Source organism: Martes martes (genome assembly GCF_963455335.1).
Source record: "Martes martes genome assembly, chromosome: 7".
Lineage (NCBI taxonomy): Eukaryota > Metazoa > Chordata > Mammalia > Carnivora > Mustelidae > Martes > Martes martes.
In genome coordinates this window covers 68,826,140-68,844,661 of record NC_137894.1, presented here as the reverse complement: position 1 = coordinate 68,844,661, position 18,522 = coordinate 68,826,140, and the positions used below count along the sequence as shown (strand labels likewise).

Below are 18,522 nucleotides of genomic sequence, written 5' to 3'. Positions count from 1 at the left end.
GAAAACCCAGGGTACTCACTGTGGTATTGTTTCTTGCATCCCAAGGTCTCTAACCAGTCTACCTTCATTTCTCCATCTTTCAGAGTCATATGTTAAATTTACAAATAATACGCACTAAGTGGGAAAAACAGGGAAATGCACTTCTATCTACTTTTGACGGTCTGTTCCTCCTTGTACTCCATTTTATATAATTCTCCCAATTTATTAAATAGCTTACTAAAAATGTTACTCTCATCAGTACCTTGCCTACCAAACTCCCATATCTCTGGATTTATACAGTAGAAAGTCCAAACTCATTTGGCTCCCCTAAGAGGACCTCTGCAATATGGCCTTTCCACTGCTCCCACTATGAACTGTCCATGCAGGCTGCTGGTAAGTCAATATTCTCTGAAACAGTTTTACACATCCCCACTTCTGCACCCTCTCTCATGTTCCCTCTGCCTAGACCCCCTAAATCTCCCTTCTGGCTATCTGAATCCTACCTACCTTTCAGGGCCCCATTATAGCAATAAATCCTTATGTGTGTTCTCAGGCCCACAGTGATCTCTACCACCTCTGGTTATTCCCTGCACCACCCCCACCACATAGCATTCTACCTTATACTGGTATTATGCTTTCATTAATAAGCTATTTCTTCCATTATATTGTAAATTCCTTGAAGGCAAAGATTGTATTTTACACTTCCTCATATGCTCTATATCACCTTGTACAATGCCTGGCACATAACAGTAGTCAATAAATGTCTTTGATGTGACTTATATCTTAATTTAACAGTAAGGTAAGTTATAATAATGGAACTGTCATAAAAATATGGCTTAGAAAGTATAAAGACTAAAATTCAATCAGATAACTGATAAAAAGTAATATTCTTTTCCTTTAATTCAATTAAAATATATTACTCATTGATTAATCTAGTACCAAATCCTGGGATAGACACAGTTTCTTCCCTTATGAAGTTCATAATTTAAAATTCACATCCTTAAGCAAAAAAATATTTATGTTAGCACTACTAAAGAACAGTCTACCATTGATAAAATCACTGTAAGTTATAAACCGTATCAACACAAAAAGGGAGGGAGCCTAACAATGGAAAGATTAATAAAGGAAACAAATAAAAGAAATTATAAGGTTTCCATGGCAAGGTGAACACTGGACTGACAGCCTACAAAGAAACAAACTGTTGGTTTTGGTCCCAGAAATCTTAATAAAGGAAAGGTGCCCTAGTGGAAAACATTTAAAAATATTCCCTCAGGTATACAGCATTCTCCAAATCAAAGGAATGGGTAACAATGGCTAGATCCAAAAAGGGGAACTGGGTGGTGAGTGGTAAGGGTCAAAGGAACACTTACTGTTCACTGTATACCTTTGTGTACCTTTTGAATTTTGAACCATGTGCATATATTACCTATTCAAGAAAATAAAATTGAAGCTGAAATGTCAATTACAAAAAAAAAAAAAAATCCCAAAACAAAAAACCTTCTGTAAGAAAAAGAAAAGTAGATCCTTTTAAACTCTTACCCTACATGCTAATTATATCTCAAGCAAAATATTTTAAGTTGGCTGCCTGCAAAGACTCTGGCACTTCTCTAGAGCTTCTGACAGTTCCTAGCCAAACCACCTGTGCCAGCAAGGTTCATCCTTACCTCTGGCCTGACTCTTCTCATTACATAGCAGGATCCTAGATAATACCAACTGATCATTATGCTATACACTCCTAAGGGTAGGGACTGTATCTACCTCCTTTTCCTTTAATCTCCCAGACTCAGCATGGAGAAATAAATCAACTCTTTCCTCAATCTGTACCTGGTTTACAGATCAAGTTTTGTTCTGTAAGCCTTCAATAAATGCTGGTTGAAAAAATGAATAAACCACTTTTATTGCCTTAATTATCATTTATATGTGCAAAACATAAATCTACCCTTCAAAATTTACCATCTCAATTCCTTATGTGCATTATCATCCCTGTACTTGTCTTATACTACAATCCTTTCTCCTTATTCCTACTCCATCTTTGTCACGCACTTTTCTTACAGTTAAACTAGCGCAATTTCTGCCCCCTAGTCAATCCTACGTTTCTACAATCATTGTCTTTAAAGATCCACAGTTTACCACTGTCTTGAAGAACAAGTAATGGTCTTCTGCCCCTACTTCACAGTATTTTACTAGATTTTACTAGATTAAGAAATGACTTCTCAATTGAGTTACTCTCTTAATGTCTCTTTACTGGTCTTCTCCAGAGCATGCAAAATTCAAACTGTTTTATTTTGCTTCTGAATACTTCCAAATACCCCAATTTATTTACTGAGCTTTTTCAAAGTAATCAATAAAGAACTAAAGTTCCTCCCTCTGGCTATTAAGAGTGGAAGTTTTTTGGTTACTTTCCTAAGTTCTCCACCCCCAAACTGCTCATACCATATCATTAAATTACTTTATAAAACTGTATACAACACAAATATAAATATTTATTATTACATAACGTCTTTGTCTATACCCTTCTCTTCCTTCAGTTGTCTTCTTAAATATCATTTTTTCAGAAAAATCTTCCTGTTCCTTCTCTCACTTACAGCTAGCTGTTACAGCACCCTATAACTCTCCTTTGTAACATTTATACCACCTGTCCTTCTCCATCTAGTCTGTGAGGTCAATGATAATACTATTTTATTCACAACTGTATTCTAAGCACTTTGCACAGGGCCTGACAAAGAACAGAAATTTAAGCAATATTTGATGACCAGTTGACTGATTTATTTGAGAACTGTCTTCCTAAGTATGGAACAGACCTACTGGGTTACCCTTATAGTCAATTAGATATTTAGTGAATACTTTCAATATAAAAACAATTTCTCTTAAAAAATGAAATATTTAGAAAAGAGAGAGATAACTTTAATAAAGAATTTAGGTCAACATTTAAAACAATGCCATAATTCCAAATTATTTCTATTAGTTATCTAATGCTTGCACTGAAAAATAATAACCCAAAGAACCATTTTAAAAATTAACATATACAATCCTTTTGGAATTTATAGTATTCTAACACACATTTTGTTACACTCCTGGAAAACACTGTTAATCATTAGAGTAGCATTTACATATGTTACCTACCATATGTGACATTGTGATTTAACTCGGCTCTTCGTAAGGATTCATCAAGAACATCATACATTAATTCACTTGTCCTGTTTAAAAGATATTTTATTTGCAGTAGAATTATAGTATTATAACTCAATAAAACAGTTTTTCAAACTTCTCTCTCTTTAAAACTGAGGATCTACAGAAAAGAAGTGAAAGAAATTCATTTTATGAACTTAATAGAACTTCACTTCTTTAAGATTCCATTTGTTCTTTTTCATGAGTTTAATTTCCTGCTTTATCAAAGCTAACTAGTCAATGGAGAGATATCCAAAGTCAATCAACTCTTTCCTCTACCTGTACCTAGTCTATAAATCAGGCTTCTGTTTGAATATCTTTATAATTTTATTTATAGTAAAATATGCTATCTGTTTCAAGTTACTACAGTAAAATATCACACATCCAGATTACTCCAGATCATAACCACATAGACTTTTAAAAATATTCAAAAACTAGTCTTTCTTTGAATAGCACCAGGTTCTCTGGAAAAAAAATTTCAACTTTCATTTACATTAAATATAAAGAAATCACATCTTGTGAAATGGGTTTCTATCATTCCTATATCTTTGTGGTTACTGATTACAGTTACAGTAACTGGGCTGAGGTAGATACTATAAGAAAATGCAGTGCTTTGTAGAGCACTCTGCCTCCCAACCTAGAAAAGTCTTCTGCAAGAGGTCAGTGTGAAACTATGGCTTCTCAACTGGCATTTCTGTTTCAGATTCAAAAAGCAATAATAGAAAAAAAAAAAACTACATCACATACAATACACAGAGTAGTGTTGCAGAGAAACTACACTATAAAACAAAGAGATCAAAAATAATGTGAGACGACACAAATAACTTGTGATGTATGTTATACCTTTTTCAGAAAATTTCTTTTTTCCAAGTATACAGTTATAAAATTTAATCTGAAGTGCATGTGCTTTTATTCTGTCTTGACTAAAGTATAACTACCCAGTGGGAATCCAGAACCATATTCTAAAATCCCTCATTTTATTGTGTAAGCACTTTTTCCAGACAGTAACCACAAAGCAGACATTACAACCCTGCCCCCCGCCCCAAATTTGGTAATACTACACCTAGATTACAGTCTAGTCTTCTATATTTTAAAAGCCAATGTCTGGCATAAGAGTCATAATTAACCACATGAAAATGTGGAAACATCTGCAGACATGATCAAGCAACATTAATACCCTAAGACAAAGAATGCTATAAAACACAAGAAAATATTCAAACAGACAAAAGAATATAAATATAAAAAGACTTTTCCAGTAAATTAGCTCTTTCAATTAAATACACTGGAATCCTGTTATAAAATAACATTTTTACTTGCCACATTGAGCTAAGCATGGTTTAAGAAATACAAGATTTGTGTTAACGGAAAATGTCAGAGTTGAAACAAAAAAGGAGAAAATATTCTCATGTTCCACAACATCATAAGAGTTCCCTTCTTTATTCATTTCATTGAGCCTAATTCTATTCAACTGAGCTCTCTGGAGATAAGCACTCTCTCTGTACATATGCTTTGTAACTTCTTACATATTCCCTAAATTCATCCATAAAGGAAGTAAGAAAAATAATGAGTTAATGAATTTAGTAAATTCACTAAATGCCTCCAAAGTTACTTCATGACAACGTGCCGTCACTGGATCTTTTTAGACTAGTAAGGTCTGGTTGCATTACCATGAAATTCATGATTTTAAAACTGAATTCCAGTGAACTCCAACTAGAGCTACACAATAGGATAGGCTGGATTATATAAAATAAAATTAGGACAAACATTTGTAATGTGCATATCTACTCCCATCACCTCCAGTTTTTTTACTTAGGTTTTGTCAGGAATTGAGATTCAGAAACACAGAAAAAGTAACATAGCAATACCAGGAGTGATACAGTCCAATTAGCTCTCATTAGGAGCTCCAGGGAAATGCATACTGACATGACACTGAAAAGGCACTAGGAGGAGCAAGAGCCTAGAAGACAATCCCTTTGTAAAGTCGGGCTACAGAATTACAAGGTACCCAAATGCACAGAGGAGAACCATCTCTCATAGAGTCAAAACACCAGTTAGCAAAATTTTTTTTTAGCAAATATTTTCTTAAGAGAGAAACACATTAAGGACTCAAGCCATGGTCCTTGCTCTCAAGGGAACTAAAATTTAGTTGGGCTTGCTCTTGGAAGAGTTCAGGAAAAAAATTTCAAAATATGTGTGCACACACACAAATATATAGAAAGTGAGAAAGAATAATAACACAAATGCAAATAATTGATGTCTCTAGGATAAGGGTTTAAGGAAGCTTCTTGTACTGTTCTTGGAACTTTTCTTTAAGTTTGAAAACTATGGCAAAATAAAAAGTTACACAAAATATTTATCATTGAAAAGATACCCATAAAAAGTTTAATGTAAAGTATTGGCTAAAAGAGTAACTCAGACAAATGAATTAAAATGAAGCACTCACATCCAACCAGAGCAAGAGTCAGCAAACTAAAGTCTGCAGGCCTATCCTGGCTGGATGTTTGTTTCTGTATGGTTTTCACATTTTTAGATGATTGGGGGGAAAAAGATCAAAAGAATATTTCATAATACATAAAGATTATATGAAATTCAAGTTTAACATCCATAAATTTTTTTGGAACACAGCAATGTTCATTCATTTATGGATTGTCTATGGCTCCTTTTGAGTTATACAATAGCAGGCTTGAATGGCTGCAACAGACAACATACAGCCCACAAAGCTTAAAATATTTATTGTCTGACCCTTTACAGAAAGTTTCCCAATCCCTAAACTAGAATGATTAAGAAGGCTTCATGAAAGATATGGAGCCTCAAGAGGTCCCTTTCTCTATGAGCAGAATTTAGATAAGCAGAGAGCCAGGATTATCCTATCCTAGCAACTAGTTATGTCCTTCTTACGGTGGTTTATTAAGCATTGGGAGAATCTGATTTATGAAACTTCTAGATGACAGGCTATCAAGGTATCAAGTTTACTTAGAACAGTTTACCTTTGATCATCTTTTCCTAGAAGTCCTAGTATTCGCAAAAGCTGGATTTGTAACCATGGTGCTGGCACACTGTGGTAATTGAAATCTACTGGGAGCTTTCCTCCAACTACTTGCTTCAGTATTGTTACAAAACTCCCCGTCAAGTCTTTATATCCAGATGAATTCTCCTATATCCAAAAAACAAAACAAAAAAAATGTTCTGTTAATGTCTTATCAAATATAAAATAGACCTGGTTGAAATGCCATACAGAATCTAACTTAGATTGTATCTATATGTTCACTTAGAAATTTCAGGTGCACATTTAATGAAACAGTACTCTAATCTAATTAGATTTCCTCCTTGATGAAACTGCTCTAGCTACCTGATCCAAAGCTCAATCATTCCCCAAAAAACTTCCACCAATAGCTACCTGTACCCACACAGAGTCTTAATCACATTTCATAATTTCTTATAATTATATCTTATATAGAAATTTTACTAGCCAATATCAGCAATTAAATCAAAAAGGAGAATGAATAGGCACACTGAAAAGGGGCATTATTTCTACTTTTGATGAAGATCAAAAGATTTGTTTGTTTGCAATCTCTGAACTTTGTTTGCAAAAGACTTCTCATGTAAACGATCTAAGTGTGTTCTGGGTGGAAGAGCACACAGCAGTCAAGTCTACTCAAACATTCAAACCTCCCAGAATCAGTGCCATCTGCCTTTTAAAAATTAATTAATCCTACAGTATTTAAACATACCTGTGTTTCTGAATGAGTGTGCTTTGATTATCTATCTGACTAATCTCTTGGACTGGGGAAATTACATACACATTCCTCAAAGTAAACATCAGATTCTTCATTGTAGTTTTTAATCTCATTATCAAGGACACCTTTTTGGAAGGGAAACAATAGCTCTTTCAAAGTTCAGTAAACATTAGAGGAAAAATAAGATTTTTTTTTAAAGATTTTATTTATTTATTTGACAGACAGAGATCACAAGTAGGCAGAGAGGCAGGCAGAGAGACAGGAGGAAGCAGGCTCCCAGTGAGCAGAGAGCCCGATATGGGGCTCGATCCCAGGACCCTGAGATCATGACCTGAGCTGAAGGCAGAGGCTTTAACCCACTGAGCCACCCAGGCGCCCCGAAAAATAAGATTTAACATCAGATATCTATTTATACCAATCTATTTTGGAGCACAATGCATAAAAATGAAGACAATCTTCAATTCTGTAATTGTAAACTGAATTCAATAAATATGCCATTTTGTTTTATAATAGTCATCGAGTCTCTCACATATACATAAAACATACAAAGGTTTTCAGGCAATACACTGGGGCTGAATTAGTATAAATCTATATCACCATTTAGAAAAAAATTTTTACCATACCATTCAACATTCCTTTAACATCCGACACAGTATCAATGTAAGGAGTCAACACTGTAGTCTATATACCTTGCACAACCCCCACTGGCTCTCCTTATTTCTAGAAGCTCATTAGACATCTCACGAAGTTGTATGAAAGAAAGTCATTGCTTCAGGCACCTGGGTGGCTCAGTTGGTTAAGTGTCTGACTTCAGTTCAGGTCACAATCTAGGAGTCCAAGAATCTGGCCCCACACACCAGGCCCCAAGTAGGACTCCACGCCCAGCGAGGAGTCTACTTCTCCTTCTCCCTCTGTCCCTCCCCCTGCTCGTGCTCTCTCTCTCTCTCTGATATATAAATTATTTAATTTAAAAGAAAGTCACTGCTTGAAAAACAACAAATATGGAAATTTCAACCACCTCCTATAGCTACCATTTTTCCATGTGTCTTTAGTAACTCAAAAAACTTAGTCATTTAAAAAAGAGACTAACTCTGTAATGTGCCTACAACTCATGCTATCAAACAACTTGCAAAAATTACTATTAAAAAGTCAGTAATAAAAACCCGAAATGTTAATTCAGCATTTTGCTGAAAAATCTGAGTTTCCTTTTAATTCCATAATTACATTTTTTTTCATAAGTACCTTTTTCTAATAGCAACTACTCAGTATCTCCTGAAATTTCCAACTTACCTTAATCATCCTAAAGTATATGTGCAAAGAAGCAGCCATGACCCCAACATCTCTGTCACAAAGTGCTTTCCGAAACTTAATGTGAATATGCTGTACTTGATTAGGAGCAATGAGATGGAATTTATATAATGCCAGAACAGCTTTTCTTCGTATAATCTCCCTAAAGATAAAAAATAAAATATAAACAAACCATTTGACTTGTCAGGCATTTAGTTTGAAAAGATTGTAGATGAAATGACTCCAAGATATCAGCTATTACCTTAATCTAAAAAGAAAGAATTACTCATTTTTGTTCGTTTCTTTATTCTAATCCACTAAACTATAAAAAGTGGTTATCTCCAGGAGGTAAGACCTCAAGATACTAAACACCCATGTTATACATTTCTGTAGTTACATAATTTTCGGTAACAAGCATGCATTTATTACTTTTGAAACTAGAACGAACAAGGAAAATAAACAAACTCTTTTTCATTAACATATAATGTATTGCCCCAGGGGTACAGGTCTGTGAATTATCAGGCTTACACATTTCACAGCACTCACCGTAACTCATATCCTCACCAATATAAATAAACTCTTTAATTCCCTAATTCCATTTTTGAAAGCCCTCTCTCTAGAAATTAGGAAAGAATCAACAATTCTAACTTACAAAGGTAATTCTGCCTACTAATATTAAACAGTCTCTTTATTAATATTGGAAATCTCATTAACATTTTACCTTCTATTATTTCTTTTTTTGTACCATGGGCAAGCATATTCCAAATACTTTAGGGAGGCAGGGCATTAGAAAGGGAGACTCACATTAAAAGATGTTACTCTTCCTCTTGCCCAGCTCATATTTCAAAAATGTCATTACAATGAAGAGGAAAGTAGGAACACCTGGGTGGCTCAGTGGGTTGAGCGTCTGCCTTCAGCTGAGGTCATGATCTTGGGGTCCTGGGATGAAGTCCCACATTGGGCTCCCTGCTCAGTGGGAGCCTATCCCCCCCACCCTCTCCCTGCTCGTCCTTACACTCTATTTCTCAAATAAGTAAAACCTTAAAAAAAAAAAATGAAAAGGCAAACTATGCCAGGATGGAAAATTCTTTTTCCAGAGAAAGCAAAAGCAGATTAACAACAGATTTGCCATCAATATTATTAATACTATGGTGCCTATAAACTACATTTCAGTATATGTATTGCTATTAAGGGTTAACAAATATCAGTTCTGAGAGAGAATAGGTAAATGAGACGATGGAATGCAAACACTCAACAGGCTCAGGAATCTGCAGGCCTGGCCCTTTGTGGCGGTACTAACAAAAGACATCAGGAGACCTGGATTGAGGCCATAGGTCTGGCATGGTGAAATTCAAAAGTCAAGGCCAACCATCATCTTTGTGACATCCACTGGCCTACCTACAACTCTGACCCATGTTCTTCTGCATGGAGTTAGGTATGGCCGTAATGGCAGAAGAAGAGTTTCAAAAAGTCTAACTGGTGAAAGACAGGAGAGGCCAGGATTTGAAATTAGAGTACATGAGAAGCAATAAGGAAAAAATTTAGTTCTCAGAAGAATTTCACACAAAGGCTAAGTATTTAATTACCACAAAACAGTGGGGATAAGGGAAATTTACATAAAAATAATGCTCTGCTATGATCAGATCAACCAGTAATTATCTAAGAAAAACTGTATTTTATTTCCAGTAATTAATTGTCCATAGCCATCATTTGTTCTAGACACAGATCTGACATAAATAAAACATTAACAAAAAAATATTAAGAATGTATGTATAACTAAAATATTGTAATCACCAAAAAGAAAAAGGGAAAAGTGATTGCAAACTTTTTCCTAGATCTAAAGGTTATGAAGTTAACGGGACTTCGTCAAAAACAGAACAAAAATGAAACAAAACAAAACAGGGGCGACTGGGTGACTCAGTCAGTTAAGCATCTGCCTGCGGCTCAGGTCATGATCCTGGAGTCCCAGGATCAAGTCCCACATCAGGCTCCCTGCTCATCAGACAGCCTGCTTCTCCCTCTCCCTGCTTGTGCTCTCTTGCTCTCACTCTCACTCTCTCTTAGATAAATAAATAAAACCTTTTAAAAAAATAATAACTTGTGAAAAAGTAAGTCAAACTGATAAGGAGAGTTAAGGAATCTTATAAGATAGGATTAGCAAAATACTGTAAGTTAAGGTTTATCTGGATACATTCTGCTATAAAATAGAATTTGAACACTACAGTTTTGCTATGAAAGCAACCTCAATACACTGAAGCTCTGCATTCATAGCACTTGAACCACTACCAGATTTTTTCCATTATGTCACTTTATCCTCAAAACAACTCTGTGAAAACTAACATGCTTCAACCAACCCCATATAGCCAAAGGAAAAAGAAGACCACTGCTGGTTAGTGGTAGAACTGGGAGAAAAGCCATGGATTCCTGACACTAAACCTCACTGCCTCTCAGTTTAAATTTAGAAAGCTACCTGGCATTTTCTCGAACCCACATAAAATGAAGGACAATGCTATCAGGGATTTTTTGCATTATATCTGGCAATCAAAGGATATCCTCCACCCTGACAGCATTAAGTTAAAGTTATAATAAAATTTTTAGGGGGCGCCTGGGTGGCTCAGTGGGTTAAGCCTCTGCCTTCAGCTCAGGTCATGATCTCAGGGTCCTGGGATCAAGCCCCGCATCGGGCTCTCTGCTCGGCAGGGAGCCTGCTTCCCTTCCTCTCTCTCTGTCTGCCTCTGCCTACTTGTGATCTCTCTCTGTCAAATAAAATAAATAAAATGTTTAAAAAAAAAATTTTTAGTATAAATTTTTGTTTTGAAATATATAGTATAGAGAGTACCCAAAAATAATTTACTTACTTAGAATGCTGAAGTTTATCTTCAATTAATGGAAGAACAGCTGGAATCATTTCTCGAGGGAAAATCTGGCTGACGATAGTAAGAGCCATACATACTTCTACCAGGTTAGTGCTCTGCAAGTCCTGATGTAGTGATTAAGCAAACAAAACATTCATGCAAACCTTGAAATTAAGGGTTAGTGAGTTCAACATTTCAATGGTCCTACATATATACAGTTTTCTACTAACTTTATAATTAATTTGTACATTCAGAACAGATCCTGGAGAAAAAGACAACAGCCAGAAAAGTGCATCTGACTAAAAGTCTAGAGATTTGCTTTCAAATGAAACCATAATAACAGCAGTAGGACAATGTTTCACTTAACCCCTACAACTGGGTTAAGGTCTATTACTAGCCTCATTTTACAAACTCAGAAACTGATCTAAAAGATCTTTCTAGGGGCGCCTGGGTGGCTCAGTGGGTTAAAGCCCCTGCCTTCGGCTCAGGTCATGATCTCAGGGTCCTGGGATTGAGCCCTGCATCGGGCTTTCTGCTCAGAAGGGAGCCTGCTTCCCCCTCTCTCTCTGCCTGCCTCTCTGCCTACTTGTGAACTCTGTCTGTCAAATAAATAAATAAAATCTTTAAAAAATAAATTAACAATTAATTAAAAAAATAAAAGATCTTTCTAAGCCCATTCTATAAGCCTGGCTTCTTCTAAAAATATCTAATTCAATATGATTGAGGTAAAATGTCAGATACCTGGAAGACTCATTTTAGACTTCATATTTACCAACATATAATACAGTACCTTTACAACTGTATTCACAAGGAGAAGCAGCAGTTCATGATTTTCATGTAGGAATAAAGAAACAGCCAAATAACCTATAAAATTTGAGGGGGAAAGTCTCATTATTACCTAATAAAAATGAACTTTTCCCAAGAAATTAAACAAAGCAATAATATATTCAAAAATTTAAGTGTCAAAGATAACAGCTACAGGTTAACTATAAAGACAGATTGCAAAATACGAGGTTCAAAAACTTCAGGAAGATTTCAGATGTTCTTTATCCTGAAATCTTTCATAATTATGTATCACAGGATATACCTGAAACAGAAAAGAGGTTCTCTGTACCAACTTGAAGTCCTATAAATGACATAAGAAATACATCTTCTATCTTATGTGCATATCTCTACACAATCAATCAAAATATTTTCTATCTTGTAATCACACATACAACTGTTGAAAAACTAAAAGCTACTGTAGTTACTAGGGAGTTACTGGTTATTTGTTATTATTGAATGAGCCACCCACTACCATCGCATATGATGTAAATAATATATTAAGCCATAAACAATACCATAAAACAATACAACAAAAGAGTTGTAGAGGAAAGAAACACTGTCTACCACATTAAACGGAATCATTGATTTAAGTAAGCGTCTTTATTTCAATATTAAAAAGGACCTCTTACGATTGAGGACATACATTAATACTACGACAGATGCATGTACATGGACTCTGGATACTCCATGTCACTTTCTTGTCACCCTTCATACTGATAAACATTTGTTAGACAGTTACTATGGATCAGTACATTACAAGCCTCACCTCATTCAATCCTTACCACTCTACGAAGTATTATTATCCCCCAAAAGGGGCCCAAAAAGGGTAACTGCACAAAGTCTATGGCTAGTACATGGTGGAGCCAGCACGCAAACCGAGTCAGTAGGAGTTAACTCGTGTTTTAATCCCTATGCTGTCCTGTCTCTCCACACAGTCTACACTGAGGTCCTATTCCCTGACTTCCATCCTCACTGTTTTCCATTCTTCTCAATTCTTTCAGTCCTCTCATTAGGGAGTCTAACTGTCCCCACCATTATCCACACACTGTGTGTGTGTCTGCTGGGAATCATGGAAAAGCTGTTAGAAACCACCTATTCTCACAACCAAGAAGTAGCAGCATGACAAAGAAAAAAGACTATAACCAGGGGCAAAAAAGAGATGAGAAAAACCTTAGGGAGCATTTAAAGAGATTAGGTCTTACAGACTGCTGAGAACTCATGTGATCAGCCAAGATATCACCCACACCCAAGTCACCAATATCAAGGTATGAGAAGATGAACAAATTCAAAGACCATCTCAATAAAACCTTAAATTTTATCTGTTACAAAGAATATCCTTAACTATTTTGACTCTCAGGAAATAGGGGAGAGAATATCTGGCAACTCAAAAGATGAAAAGGTTCCAGAAGAAAAGAATAATGACTATGATTATGGAATATGTTTGATATAAAAGTGTAACATATAGAATAAGAATACAAGCTTTGACTCATACATAACTTGGGTTTACATTCAGGATCCACCCTTTATTAGCTATATGACCTTGGACAAGTGACTTAACCTTTCTAAGCCTCAGTTTTGTCGTATCTCCCAAGATAAAGCACCTAACATCATGTCTGATTTAATGTGCTGAAATGTATTTTATTCAATTATATTTCCATAAAAAATAAGAAGGTGTCTCCATCAGAGAAAGCAACAAAACTAGTCTTATACATCTCAGGAGAGCTGAAGAGGCAACAGCACAAGAGTGAAGATATATAGAAGGTTTAAATGCTATCTTAGAGGTGCCTGGGTGGCTCAGTTGGTTAAGCAATGCTTTCAGCTTAGGTCATGATCCAGGAGTTCCGGGATCGAGACCCACATTGTGCTCCCAGCTCCACAGGGAGTCTGCTTCTCCCTCTGACATTCTCCCCTCTCATGCTCACTCTCACTGTCTCTCTCAAATAAATAAATAAAAACTTTTAAATAAATAAATAGTTATCTTTAAAAAAGATAGCACTCATTAGCACACATAAAAAATGTCAATACCTATAGATAAATGTCCTTCCACATGGCAATAAAATACTTCCCTAGGACCATAAAGCTCAATAAAAATGACTCTGAGGTCTCTGTTAAAATAAGTTTTCATAACTATGCGTAACACATGTACAAGCTTATTCACTGCAACATTATTTACAAGAGCAAAAAATAAAAAATAATCCATATGTCTACCAACAGAGACCTGATGGAAAAAACTATGGCCTATCCATCCATCCAATGAAAATGGTGCAACTATATAGAAGTATAAAGATTTCAAAACAAGGTGTAGAATAATCTATATAGCCATATTATCTTTTGCATAAGAGAGAGTGTTTGAGTATACCGGTGCATTTGCTTGTTTTACAAAATGAAACAATGGAAAGATTAATCAGAAACTAATGAAAATAGTTACCTATGGGAGTTAAGGAACAAACTGGGTAAGAGAGGTCAGAGATAAAAGTCAGACTTCTTTGATTATACCTTTTTATAAGATCCTAACTTTTGAACAATTTTTAAAATAAAATTAAGTAGAAAATGAAAAAAATTATATGACCATCTAAGAAGCACAACATAGCAACAGCTGTACAAAATCACAGCACCAACCATTTCATATTGACTGCCTATTGTTTTCAAAATTTCCCTGCCTTTAGGGATCTTAGAATTAGTTCGAGAGCTAAAAACGTTAATAAAACATTAATATATGAAAAGGCAACATCATAAGATAACAGATGGTAAAAGCCACCCAGGTGATCACAGAAGAGTAAAACTTGATTTGGAATACAAAGAGGGACAGACAGCATGCCAGAGGACATTCCCCTTGGAGGGAAGAATACAACAAATCTCAAAGAGTGGAGTAAGTTTCAATAAATAGAATACTGGGTGCACCTGGTCTTAGAATCTTCCCCAAAATATCTCTCTCCTTCACCCCATCATCTGACAGAGGTGAATATAATTTGTGAAGAATGCTGGTCCTTGAAAACATGACACTATCAACTGTTTTGAATAAAGAACATGTTGTACTCCTATAATACTCTCACGTGTTTCCTTCTTGGATTCTGATACACAGCTGAACCTACGTGAGTAAAAGATTTAAGCCCTTATTTTAAAGGATATTTCCTAATAGCCCTAAACGTTGATTAAAAAGACAAAACTTTTTAAGAGATACCTCTAATCCTCACAGCTAACATTTATGAAACTAAAAACAGTATATTTTAGGGGCACCTGGGTGGCTCAGTGGGTTAAAGCCTCTGCCTTCGGCTCAGGTCACAATCCCAGAGTTCTGGGATCCAGCCCCACATCGGGCTCTCTGCTTAGCAGGGAGCCTGCTTCCTCCTCTCTCTCTGCCTGCCTCTCTGCCTACTTGCAATCTCTCTCTGTCAAATAAATAAATAAAATCTTTAAAAAAAAAACAAAAACAGTATATTTTAAATTATTCAAGTCAATTTCAGTTTTTATTCTATAAGGAAACTTTTTTGATCATTGAACTGATGAGGTCAGACAGAATTTAAAATCAGCTTTGCTGAGATATAATTTACACACAAGAAAATGCACTCATTTTTAAGCGTATGCCTTAATGAGTTTTGACAAATACCGATAGTCATCCAACAATCACAAATATAGGTAATTTTTAATCTCCATAACCCCATAATGCTATGGATCAGTAAGAGTAATTTCACTTACAGATTTGAGTTTTCGAAGTGTTCTCTTTTAAAGCTTGGAAATTACAAGGCAGTGTTCTAAAAACACCCTACATACTCACCATCATTGATTTTACATCGTTGCTGGAACTTTAAGGGCAACATTAAGTATAAAAACCGTACACACATACATACCTACTCTTTTTTCTAAAAGGTTTCCTTGTTGTGCCAACTTGATTGCATGTATGTAGCCAAAGGAAGCATCATATCCAAGCATTTCACAATATATAAGTCTTACCATACATTCCTTCATCATTTTCTGCAAAACAAAATATTCAGTAACTGCATAAATAAATAGAATACTTTGATTTTAAGTCTTAAATTATGTTGCGATCATTTCACAGGGAGATCTCTTAATCCTGGCACTGAAGAAATAACATATATACATATTATAAATTCATAATCTGAAGTCAAACTTTATAAATAGAAGTTGCTCCAAAACTTAGCTTACCAACAGTTTTAGTAAAATTATTTTAACATTTTGTTAGTGGCAACATATAAAATGAATCAACCATAGCTATTTCTCTTTTTTTTTTAAGACTTTTTAATTAACTGAGAGAGCATGCACGTGCACAAGCAGGGTGAGTGGCAGAGGGAGAGGGAGCAAGAGACTCTTAAGCAGGCCCCACGCTCAGCATGGAGCCCGATACCAGGCTTGATCTCACAACCCCCAGATCATGACTGAACCAAAAACAAAAGTTGGACACTCAACTGATTGAGCCATCCAGGCACCCGAACTATAGCTCTTTCTAATTCTAGGTGTCCCTGTGTAAAATTTGGTTATAATATGAGACACATAATCTTCAGGCAAAATTTCACCCATGGTATTATGACTTGGCTTCTAGACTGGAGCACAATATTCCTTGCTAAATGAAAACATCCATAAAATTCCCATAAGTTAGTAATAATTTGTAAAGAAAATGTTTACATTTAAAAACCAAACTGTCCCCAGACTTTCTTCAGAATTATTTTACAGCACATAATATGAAATAGCTTGTTTTACTGGCATTCATTTTAAATAACTCTCAGTTATTAGGAACAGAAGGCATGATATCATTAATGCTATAGCCATTCCAATATTTAATTTTTTAACTGGGTCTTTCAGTATTTACAACACAAGCTAATAAGTTGTTTTAGGAGATTCTATAATTTGTTTTATTACTATAATAATATTTGCATTCTCAATATTTATAGCAAATTTTAATCATAAATAAAAAATATAAATAAAATGTGCTTTAATATAAGTCCACAGCCCATTTTAATATCTAAAAATTAACTAGGTTAATGTATTATACAAAGTACTTAGAAAATAATAACAAGTATTTTTAAGTAAGGATATTTACTAATTCATATTTATATATGTATGTATTTATATACATATATATACACACATATCATATTCATATACATAAACATGAAAAGTTTTAAAAGAAACCATAGGAAAATCCTTGGAAAATAAGATTTAATTCAGGTCACTTATGTTTAAAGTAGTAACAATTAATTCATTAGTATATTAAGACTACTAAACACTGAAAAAAACAAGCTTAAAAGATACTAGAAGTTCCTCTTAAAAGGCTTCCACATCAATTGGGAGTGAAAGTATTCATCTAATCCTTTAAGTTTCATCCCTGGTTTTGTAACTTTCTATAGCATACATTTTTATTCTCCTAGTTGATGAGAAGAAAGTCCATTCCCTACTGCAGAATTTTTTTTTTACAATTTCTCTAACAAACTCTCATGGAACCTCTACCCAACCACCTCAGAGACAGAATATAAAGCATGCCCAGAGGTACCTGGGTGGCTCAGTTGGTTAAGCATCCGACTCATAATTTTGGTTCAGGTCATGACCTCAGGGTCATGGAATGGAGCCTGCATGGGACTCCATGCTGAGGGTGAGCATGCTTGGGATTCCCTCTCTTCTCTCTCTACCCCTCCCCCATCATGCTTGCTCTCTCTCTAATTAAAAAAAAAAAACAAAAAAGCATGCCCGGAGCTGGATAGCCATAATTATTATAAAATCTTCCATCCAAATCTGGTTCCCTAAGTTCTACCTATTTATCTTATTTCTCCAGGTGTGTCAATTATAAAAATGGAAACCAAACAAAGTAAAAGGAAAGAAACCATTTCTGCTTAACATTTCTATCAAGTATCACGAATAAATACACAATGATTTCATACATATACAGACATATACCTATCTACACACATACATATACATATATATACACACACAAATATATCAGATTCTATGCTTTGAGGTTCATTTGTCTAAATATTACTATGATCATAAAAGGAAATATATACATTCTCTTAAGCTATAAAAATGTTATTCATGTACATGATCATGTGTTCATGCAAAATATTCACCCTAATATTCTTATTAGAAGAGGGAGAATACTCACTAAATATTTGCTGAATAATGTTGCTTGGTAAAATCTCATTATATGAAACCACATGAAAATTGAAAGAAAAGAAAAATTTAGGTCTTAATGAAACTACGTAGGGACAGTGGCCTGCACAGTGGCTACTCATTAAATAGCTGCTAAAAAGGCTTTTTGAGAAATCAAGTTCTATGGCTCAAGTTCTAAAATAACTGGAACTTGATTTTGCTGTTGTGCAATACAGTGTTTTATAGCAAGAAAACCATTTTCTACCTCATTCACCTATATTCCAAGATGTAGAATAGCAAAATGAGAGATCTATAATATACCAATTCAGGACCGAAAATATTACTTTAAATAAATGATATAGCATAACATTTTCCCAGTACACAACATTAAAACAATAAGATCAGCACTGGGGTCCCATGAGTACTGCCACATTTATGTAATTATCATCATGCTGGCACTGAATTGGCATCAGTCAAGCAAGCCTTCCGCTGGTGCAGCCAGTAAATAATAAAAAGATAACTAACAATATTAAAATAAACAACTGTATGCCTGTAAACAAAACAAAACA

General features: G+C 35.0%; 1 protein-coding gene across 1 annotated transcript in view; it reads right to left on the bottom strand.

The window, feature by feature from the left end:
• Positions 1-18,522, bottom strand: part of AP4E1 (adaptor related protein complex 4 subunit epsilon 1) — a 60,156-nt gene that overhangs the window by 37,742 nt on the left and 3,892 nt on the right. Inside the window, exons 3-8 of the mRNA XM_080809587.1 lie at positions 15,700-15,823; positions 11,817-11,890; positions 11,030-11,151; positions 8,175-8,334; positions 6,135-6,301; positions 3,103-3,176 (exon numbers count right to left, since the gene is read on the bottom strand). Of these exons, the coding sequence (XP_080665713.1) occupies positions 3,103-3,176; positions 6,135-6,301; positions 8,175-8,334; positions 11,030-11,151; positions 11,817-11,890; positions 15,700-15,823 (721 nt within the window). The remainder of the gene's footprint in view (positions 1-3,102; positions 3,177-6,134; positions 6,302-8,174; positions 8,335-11,029; positions 11,152-11,816; positions 11,891-15,699; positions 15,824-18,522) is intronic.